This window comes from Equus quagga, chromosome 5, assembly GCF_021613505.1.
Source record: "Equus quagga isolate Etosha38 chromosome 5, UCLA_HA_Equagga_1.0, whole genome shotgun sequence".
Lineage (NCBI taxonomy): Eukaryota > Metazoa > Chordata > Mammalia > Perissodactyla > Equidae > Equus > Equus quagga.
The window spans coordinates 116,807,405-116,817,871 of NC_060271.1; the positions used below are offsets into that span (position 1 = coordinate 116,807,405).

At 42.6% G+C, this 10,467-nt stretch overlaps 2 protein-coding genes across 2 annotated transcripts in view; both read right to left on the reverse strand.

The window, feature by feature from the left end:
• Positions 1–7,467, reverse strand: part of C5H2orf16 (chromosome 5 C2orf16 homolog) — a 14,499-nt gene extending 7,032 nt beyond the window's left edge. Inside the window, exon 1 of the mRNA XM_046661848.1 lies at positions 79–7,467. Within this exon, the coding sequence (XP_046517804.1) occupies positions 79–7,467 (7,389 nt within the window). The remainder of the gene's footprint in view (positions 1–78) is intronic.
• Positions 7,468–7,807: 340 nt separating this feature from the next.
• LOC124239689 (uncharacterized) lies at positions 7,808–10,167 on the reverse strand. Its single transcript, XM_046661849.1, has 2 exons — positions 8,289–10,167; positions 7,808–8,142 (listed from the first exon to the last, which is right to left on the reverse strand). The coding sequence occupies exons 1-2, from the start codon at positions 10,159–10,161 to the stop codon at positions 7,808–7,810; spliced, it is 2,208 nt and encodes a 735-aa protein (XP_046517805.1). The 5' UTR covers positions 10,162–10,167.
• Between the last annotated feature and the right edge of the window lie 300 nt (positions 10,168–10,467).

Below are 10,467 nucleotides of genomic sequence, written 5' to 3' on the forward strand. Positions count from 1 at the left end.
TTGAATCTCTGTCCCTGGATTCACCTCAGAGCCCATATCTTGACATTTTGTCCCTGAAGTCAACTCAAAGGATTTTACTTGCAAGCGTGGTCCATGTTTGTATTTCATAGAATTTATACACTGTAATTTTGTCTCTGTATTCAACTCTGAAGAATTTACACTCTGTATCTGTGGCCCAAGGTTACATTCCAGAGGTGCTACACCTAGAAACTTTGACCCTGGAATCAATTCAGATTTCAGACATTGCCAGTGTGGTCTAGGGTTGAACACTATACATGTCTCATTTTGAATCTCTGTCCCTGGATTCAACTCACAAGACTTCCTTTCTTGAAGTTTTGAAACTGAAGTTGATTCAGAAGAGTTAACACCTTGCAAATGTGGCCCAGGGTTACATCCAATGGAATTTACACACTGAAGTTTTGGTTCTGAAATGAATGCAGAAGAATTCACACCTTGGAAATGTGGCCCAAGGCAGAACACCTTAGATTTTATACCTTGACACTCTGGCCCAGGATTCAACTCAGAAGATTTTACACCTTGCAATTCTGGCCCAGTGTTGAATGCCATAAAATTTGTACACTCATGCAGTGGCCCTGGATTCAGCTCAGAGGATTTCCCACCTTTCAATTTAGGTTCCTGGTTGAATTCCAGAAATTGCTCATCTGGAAGCTTCATCTCCATGCTCAACTCAGATTTCATCTCTTGCAACTGTGGTCCAGTATTGAACTGCATACCTTGAAGCCTTGTTCCTAGGCACAACTCAGAAGATTTTGCACTTTGCACGTTTGCCCCAGGGTTGAATTCCATAGATTTCACACCTTGAAGGTGTGCCCCTTGTGTCAACATAGACAGTTTCCTATCTTGTAACTGTGGGGCTGAGTTGAACCCTGAAGATTTCACATCTTGTACCTTTGTACCTAGAGTCAACTCAGAAGATTTCATATCTTGCCACATTGGTGTGGTGATGGACTTCACAGATTCTCTGCTTTGAAGTTTTGTCTCTGGTGTTAACTCAGCAGATGTCACACCTTGTAACTGTAGAACAGGCTTTAATTCCACAGATTTCAAATCTTGAGGCCTCCACTTTAGTGTCAAGTCAGATTTCTCACCTTGTCTCTGTGGTTCAGGGTTGAACTCCACACATTTCACTCCCTGAAGCTTCCTCCCCTGGGTTAAATCAGAAGATTTCCCACCTTGTAACTTTGCACCATGGTTGAACCCTAAGGATTTCACATCTTGAAGCTTTGTCTCTTGAGTCAACTCAGAAGATTTTTTACTTTGTATTTGTGGTCCAGCGTTGAACACTGATTTCACTTGTCGAAGCTTTGTCCCTGGGATCACCTCAGAAGATTTTATACCTTGAAAGTGTGGTCTAGAACTGCACCCCATAGATTTTACGTCTTGAAGCTTTATACCCATGATCAGCTCAGAACACTTCATATCTTGTAACTGTGGGCCTGAGTCCAACTCTACAGATTTCACACCTGAAAACTTCCTCCCTAGGTTCAAATTGGAAGATTTCTCACCTTGTAACTTTGGACCAGATTTCAATTCTACAGATTTCACACCTTGAAGCTTTTCCCCTGAGATCACTTTAGAAGATTTCACACTCTGAATGTGTGGTCCAGACCTGGAATTCATAGATTTTTCATCTTGAAGCTTTATACCCATGATCAAGCTAGAAGACTTCATATCTTGCAACTGTAGGCCTGACTTGAATTCCACTGGTTTCACTTTTTGAAACTTTGTCCCCAGTATCGACTCAGAAGATTTCACACCTTGCAACTGGGGACTGGGGCTCAATTCATTATGTTTTACATATTGAAGCTTTGTCTTTGAGGTCCCTTCAGAAGATTTGATACCTTGAAACAATGGCCCAGAGTTGAAATCTGTAGATTTGACACCTCGAATCTTTGTCCCTACAGTCAATTTAGAAAATGTTATACCTTGCAACGGTGAGCTGTTGTTTAACTCAGTAAATTTCATATCTTGGGACTTCATCTCAGGTGGCAACTTAGAAGATTTTAGACCTTGCACCTGTGGCTTAGAGTTGAAATCCTCAGATTTCATACCTTGAAGCTTTGTCTGAAGAGTCAACTCAGATGACATCATACTTTTCAAGTGTAGTGGGGAATTCAACTCTATACTTTTATCACATTGTAATTGTGACCCTTGGCTTAATACCCCAAATTTCACCTCAGGAAGCTGTGGTTCTTGGGTAAGCACTGGAGACTTCGCACCTTGAAGCTGTGTTCCTGGGAAAGACTGTAAGGGTTTCACTTGAAGCTGTGGTCCTGGGGTCAACTTAGGAGATTTCCCAGCATGCAAGTGAAGCCTAGATTTGGATAACAGAGATTTTATATCACAGAGCTTAGACCTCGAAGTCAGGTCACGTGATTTTATACTTCTAACCTGAAGACAAGGTTTCAAATCAAAATTTTGCGGCTGATGTTCCTGGGGTATACCTTGGAGCTTTGGCCTTGGGGTCAGTGTGGATGACTTCACATCTCTTAACTGTATCAAAGGTTTCAGTTCTGCTGGTTTGACACACTGAGATTGTAACCCAAGATTTAGCAGAGATTTTATGCCTTGAAACTCTGGTACAGGTATCCACTGAACAGATTTCATACTTCTAAGCTGTGGCTCTTGGTTTAACTCCACAGTTTTCACACCTTGAAGCTGTGGCTCTGAGGTTGACACCAACAATTTCCCTTTTTGTGGCTGTGATCCTGGGGGCAACTCAGGGGTTTTCACACTCTGCAACTGTGACCCAAGGTTGAACTCCATATATGTTGCACCTTGAATTTTTGGCCCTAGAGTCAACTCAGATGACTTCACATTTCTTAACTGTATCAAAGATTTCAACTCTGCAGATTTGACACTTTGAGATTGTGACCCAAGATTTAACCTTACAGAGTTCACATCCTGGAAGTTAGGTCCTGGTATCCACTGAACACATCTCATACTTTCAAGCTGTGGCTCTTGTTTTAACTCAACGGTTTTCACACCTTGAAGCTGTGGCTCTGAAGTTGACTCTGAGGTTTTCACTGGGTGCAACAGTGGGCCTGGGGTCAACTTGGGGGATTTTATGCTTTGCAACTGTGATTTAAGTTTGAACTCCTTAGGTATTATACCTTGAATATTTGATTCTGGAGTCAATTCAAATGATTTCATACCTTTTGAGTGTAACTCAAAGTTGAGGTCTACTAATTTCTCACCTTTAGATTTTAAGTCTGGAATTAACCCCAAAGACATCGCATCTTCTGACCTAGACCCTCTCCTCAATTGCTGTGAATTCACACATTGCTGCTCTGGTGAGATTACAGATATCTCACCATCCTGTTCTGGTCCAGGAGTTAAATTCACAAGTGCCATCCCTTGAAAATGTTGCCTTGAGGCTAAATCCACAAATTTTGCTCCTTGAAATTTTTGTCTTCTGGTTACATTTACAGATTTAGCTACCTGCTTGTTTGGCCTTGGGGTCAACTTCACAGATTCACAATCCAAAGATTGCAGCTCTGGATCTGGAGTCTGCTCTACCGATTTTAAGCTTTGAAGCTTTACACAGGGGGTAACCTCCACAAATTTCATATCTTGCATTTGTGGCTCTGAAGTCAGTTCCTCAGGTTTCACACCTTGCAGTTGAGGCCTTTGGAGCAATGACTTAGGTGCAAAAGGCACAGAATTTTCACCTTGCACCTTTGGCCCAAGTTTCAATTCCACAGCTTTCACATCTTGCACTTGTGTTCTTGGGACCAACTCCACAGTTTTGAATTCTTGAATTCTTGAATGGAGAGTCAATTCAACAGACTTAACACCTTGAAGCTTGGAATCTGGGGTGATTTTCACAGATTTGATGTCTTCTATCTGTGGCCCTGAGGTTATCTCCACAGATTTGTCATCTTCCATCTGTGGACTTGGAGTTAGCAACACAGATTTCATACCTCTTAGACATTGTCTTGGAGTTGAGGCCACAGATTTCACATCTTCTATCTCTAACTCTGAGGTCAACAACTCAGATTTTAAACCTTGAACTTTTGAGCCTGGGGTCAGCTCCACCACTTTCACACCTCTCTTCTGTGGCCCAGGGGTTAACACCATAGATTTGACATCTCCTAGTTGTGGCTTTGGTGTTAACTGTATAGATTTCATACCTCCCAACTTTGGCCCTGGGGTTATCTCCACAGATTTCATATCTTCCAGCTGTAGTTCTTGGGTTAGCACCTCGGATTTTAAACCTTGAAGCTTTGAGGTCGGGATCCGCTCCACAGGTTTTACATCTTGCAACTGTGGTCCCTGGACCAATTCAGAAAATTTTATATCTTGTAACTGTAGTCTTCTGGTCAACTCAGAATCATTAACACTTGGCACCTGTAGCCTAGAAGTCATAGTCATAGATTTTATAAATGGTGTTTGTAGCTCTGAGACTAATTTAGAAGAAATGTCCCCTTTGAGGCTTGACATTTTGTCTACTGCTACACATTTCATACCTTGAAACACTGGCTCTGGTACTAACATCTCAGGCTTAACCCCTTGTTGCTCAGGTCCTGGGGTCAACTTCCTAGATCTTCCTCCTTGCGTCTTTAGCTCTGGGGTCAACTCAAAAAATTTCACACATTGTAGTTGTGGCCCTGAGTTTAACTCTGAGGATGTCACACCTTGAGGTTGAGTTCCTGATGTCAGATCACAAAATTTTACATCTTCTAGCCATGGCCCTGGGTTAAGCCCCACCTGTTTCCTGACTTGAAGCTCTGGAGACATCTTTGCTAATTCAGAATCTTGAAGCCCTAACTCTGGAGTCATCTCCACAGAATTTAGACCATAAAACATTGATCCTGGGGTTTGTTCCCCAAATTTGACACCTTGAAGCTTTGGCCCTGAAGTCAATTCAGAATATTTGACATCTTGCTGTGTTGGTCCTAGCTTCAGTTCCTCAGATTTCATACCTTGAAATTGTAATTCTGAGGTCAATTTCACGGATTTCACACTGTGAAACTGTGATCCGTCTATAGACAAAATAGCTTTCATATTTTCAACTGGGAGCCCTTGGCTTACCTGCAAAGATGACTCTGTTACAAACCCTACAGACTTTGTATCTTGAAGGTGTGTTCCTTGTATAAACTGCACATGTTTGAAATCTTGATGCTTTGGTTCTGGGGTCAAATCAGAAAATCTGACATCCTGCAAGCATGGTCCTGAGTTTAGTTCCACAAATGTCATACCTTGAGGTTGTGGTTCTGGAGTCAACTGTGCAGATATAATACTTTGATGCTTTGGCCCTGGAGTAAAATCTGACAATTTGATTTCTTGCATTGGGAAACCTGGGGTCAATTCATGTGGGGACTCTGAGATTAAATCTGCAGGTTTTTCTCCTTGAAGAAGTGGCCCTGGAGATAACTTGGGAAATCTGATACTTTGCAGCTGTGGCCCTAGGGTCAATTTCACACCTTGGAGCTGTGCTCCCTTAGCCAATTCCTCTGATATTATACTTTGTGGCGCTGGCTCTTGTATCAGCTTCTCAGATTCTACCACTCCAGTAGTAGTTGACTGTTGAATTAAATTAACATAGTTCACATCTTTTAATTGTGGCTCTGGGTCCAACTGCCTGGACTTTACTCCCCAGAGCTGTGGCTCTGAGGTCAACTCCGCAGTACGTGGTTTTGGTCCTGTAATAAACTGTTTAGGTCCTACCACTAATGGGGATGACTCAGAGGTTAACTTCACAGATTTCAAATTTTGCGGTAGTAGCTCTGATTTCTCACATTGCATCCTTGGTCCTAAAGTCAACTCCAGAGCTTCTTTTTCCAAATATGGTCGTACTGGCATTGCCTCCTGGATGTTTTTAGCTTGAAACAATGCCAACCCCACAGTTTCTGTGTTTTCATATTCTGACATTAGGGGTATCTCTGACAACTCAGTAACTTGAAGATGGGGCCTTAAAGTCATTCTTTCTGATTCTATAACTTGACCTGTTGGTTTTTGTGTTAATACCACTTGGAGCAAATCTTCTGAAGTTGGCCTCACAGTTTCCATGTCTTGGTAGCCTAGCTCTGGAGTCATGTCTAAAAACTTTTGAAAATGTGGCCTAGCCATCATCCCAGAAGTTTCCATGACTTGCTGTGGGATCAGCTTCACAGATTCCTCCTCTTGTGGCCAAATCTCAGAAGCTAACTCTGCGGGTGCTGTGCCTTGATGCCTTGGTCTGGAAGTTAGACCCACAGATTTCATTACTTGTAAATATGGTTCCATGGTCAGTTTCCTTGATTCAATGTGTAGTAACGGTGTCTCAGGAATTAACCTCCTAGATTCTTCCAGTGGTGCAGTTAAATTCACAAATTTATTATCATGCGTTAACGGCCCTAGAGTCAACTCCTCAGATTTTACACTTCTGGGCTGTGGTTTTGAGGTCAATGGCACAGATTTCACACTTTGAAATTGTGGTTCTGAGATCAACTCCTCATGGTTCACAATGTCTGAATACGGTCCTAGCTTCAGATGAACAGACTTCATATCTTGGGACTCTGGAGTCAACACCTCTGATTTCATACCTTGCCACTCTGATCCTGGTACCAATTCCAGAGGTTCTTGTATTTTGTGTTGTGACACTGGAGTTTTCCCCAAGGCTTTTACAGTTTGGAGCATTGTCTCAAGAGTACCTTGGGATGACATTGAGTTCATCTGCAGAGATTGTGAAGCTTGGCTTAATGGCCCTGGGGTATTTCCTAAAGATGGTTGTATCCACCCCATAGATTCTTTCACGTGGTGACAAGTGTCAGAGGTCAACTTTGCTTCTGCTTCTTGATATCCTGCCTCTGAGATCATCCCTAAAGATTCTGAAGCTTGATGCCATGCGGTCAATCCTTCAGGTTTTGTGCTTTGATGATTTGATTTGGGGTTCAACTCTACAGATTTTACTGCTTGAATGTGTGCCCCTGGGATTGGCTCCTTATATTCTATACCTTCTGCTTGTGTCTCAGGGATTAACCTCCTACATTCTGCTATTTGGAGAGTTTTCGCATCTTTAAGTAGTACTACTGGGGCTATCTCCTCAGATCTTTTATCTTGTAAACATGGCTTTGGGGCCAACTCCACAGATTTCATATCTTCCTGTAGGGGTCTTAGGTTCAACTCCACAGTTTTTATACATGGCAACTCTGGTGGTGGGGCCAAACGAACATATTCCATACCTTGAAACCGTGAACTAGGAGTCAAATCTATAGATTTCTTACTGTGCAACTGTGACGCTGGGGCTAAATCAGCAGATTTTTCACTTTGCTGTTGTGGTCCTAGGGTTAATTGGACAGATTTCATACCTTGAAGCTGAGCCCCTGGGGCTGGTTGCACAGATTTCCCACTTTGCAGCCGTGGTGTGGGGGCCAACTCATTAGACTTTATACTCTGCAGTTGGAGTTCTGGGGCCAGTTCTATTGAGTTCACAGTTGGGATCAGCTGTCCACATTTTACCATTTGTGAGACTGAACCTGTGATTATATCTACAGATTTTGTACTTTGCAACTCTGGTCCCAAGGTCAGTTTCTCAGATTTTGCATTTTGCAGTCTTGGGGATAACTTCATAGAATCCGTAACTTTAAGTTGTGGCATTGGCTTCGCCCCCATATGTTTCACACCTTGAAGCAGTGATGTAGTAGTCATTACTGCAGATTCTTTGACTCGATGCAGTGGCTTTTGGCTCATTCCCATATATTCTGTACCTTGACCCATTGACTGTGGGATTGTCCCTAAAGATTCCATCATTTGATGATTTGACTGTGTGGACTCTGCAGATTTCTTCATTTGTAGCCATGTGTCAGAGGTCAATCCCATAGTTTCTATAACTTGATGGCTTTGCCTTGGGCTCATCTCTGAATATTCCAGGGTTTGATGCCATGAGGTCAACCTTGAAGATTCCATGACTTGATGAGGTGGCCCTGGGGTTAATGCCATAGATTCTGTGCCTTGATGATGTGGTTGTGGAGTCATCCCTACAGAGCCTAGCATTTGAATCCATGACCCAGGAGTTGACAACTCCAGAGATTCTTTGACTTGAGATATTGGCCTTGGGGTCAAATCTTGAGTTTCTACAACTTGTGACTGTGGTGCTGTGGTCATTCCCATGGGTAACTCCACTGATATTGGGATTACCTTTAGAGAATGTATGGATTTATGTGATGGCGTTGGAATCGTCCCTACTGATTCCATGACTTTAGATGATGTCTTTGGCAGTAAGCCCACAGATTCTACAACTCCAAGTGGACCAGTAGTAGTTGGAAAGCTAGAAGAAGTCAAACCATCTGGTTGAGTTGCCCTTGGGGTTAAATTTGCAATTTGAGACTGTGCATTTTGGATCAAACCCCCAGATTCTATAACATGTGCTGGTGGAATTATTCCCATGCAATCCATGGTTTGTAATAGTGCCACTGGAGTTACTTTCATGTAATCCATGACTTGATGCAATGGCCTGGAGATAATTTCCAATGATTTTGTGTTTTGGCTTATTGGCCCTGGAGTAATCTTCAGTGGATCTATGACTTGACTTTGTGGCCTTGAGGTTGTGCCCGCTGATTGCATAACTTTGTGCTGTGGCCCTGGTGTTATAGTTTCCATGACTGCACGTTGTGGCCTTGGACTCATCTTTTCTCGTTGTATGACTTGATGGCCCAACAATGTCTTCATTTTCACTGACTCCATGACTTGAGATTGTGGCCTTGGGGTCATTCCCACTGACTCTGTGATGTGTGGATGTGATTTTTTAATCATCCCCATAGAATCCATGACTTGAAGTAATCCCACAGGAGTTACCTTCACATTATCTGTGACTTGATTCGGTGATCTTGAGGTCATCTTCTTTGATTTCATAATTTGATGCTGAGGTCTTGGGGTTACCTCCACTGATTCAATAACTTGATTTGGTGGTTTGGGGCTTACACTCACTGTTTCCATGGCTTCCATTGGTTTCACAACTTCATTTGGTGACCATGGGAACAAACCTATAGATTCTATCACTTCTGTATGTGATTCTGGGATCATCCCCATTGAATCCATGACTTGAAGTAATGCCAATGGAGTTATTTTTATGCTATCTGTGACTTGATATGGTACCCTTGGGGTTAATTCCACATTAGTCACTTGGGTCTTATGCTGCTGTACCCTTTTTTCTGGAAGACCTATGACCCTCTGCTCTATACTAAGCTCTAGCACATGTTTTGGGTCCTTTTGCAGTAAAGTGGTTTCCTTTTGAATTTTGTCAACTCCTAAACTTTTGGGAGGTGGAGTGCCCATTGGTGTAACTGAGGGCCTGGATCCAAGGATTTGGGGGCCATCCCCAGGTTGTGACTGCTTACCTGGGTTAACTGACTGTGAAATTTTTGTTTCTGTTCTATTTAATCCAGATTCCACTCCAGTGTCCACATGAAGCTGAAATGATGGAAAGCCTGGGGATTTATTGTTGATATTTTGCTCAGTGCGTTGATGAATGGGCATAGATAACTGGATTTGGGGTTTCTCTGGTTCAGGGACTCTTCCTTGTACCTCAATTAAATAATTCAGCATTGCCCATGATTCCCTCACAGGCGGAGGAACTGTTTGTTCCTGCAAAGTACAAACCTTCCAAGCCATATGTCCCTCTAACTCCAACCTAGCCAAAGGAGAGAGCTGGATTGGAGCCCTCTCTGGGAACTGCGGTCTCTCCTTGAAAATAGAATTTGGCCCATGATCTGATGTCAAATGACTCTTGCTCCTTCTCTCATCTTTTGTTTTCCCTTGTTGTTTGCAGAGATCTGGGGATTCAAAAACAGAGTTGATAAAAGAGCTTTGAGGTCTTAAGAGTGAAAGAGTTGCCAAATTCTGAGATAGTTTTGACTTCTCAAGCTCTGAGAGTTGAAAAGGAGGCAGGGATGTGCCTAGGTTCCTGAACACAGAAGGTTGCTTTTGGGGGAAAATAGGTAAACTATGTCTCCGGAATTGCCAGGTTGTTCTTTCAGAAAAAACAGAACGGTGAGACAGCCTGGAGTTGTTGCATGATGATCCAGAAGAGATGCTGTGGTCAGTAGAATGTTTTGCCTTCTTACAGTCACAACAGGGTAGAGCAGGCTCCTGAGCCACAAAAATGGAGGAGAAGGAAGAAGTAATCATATCCTGTGATTCAGGCAAACACAGTTCCATAAGACTTGATCTAAGAAATAAAGAGAAAAATTTCCATTTGCTTTGAAGCAGGAAAAGGTAGGAAAAGGGAAAGATAATGGCCAATTCAAGTGCAAAATATTTTGACCTGGGAAAACAACAACAACAACAAAAAAGGTTGCTTCTCCCAACATCAATTACTTATGGAAAGAATTTCCTCCGCCTGCACAAAGGGAGGCTTCTGTCCCCCCATTCCAATCAGAAATGATCCATAGACCAGTGGTTCTTAAACTTCCTCTGAACCCAGAACTTTTCCCCACTGTCAAAACTAACTAGCTAACTAAGTGA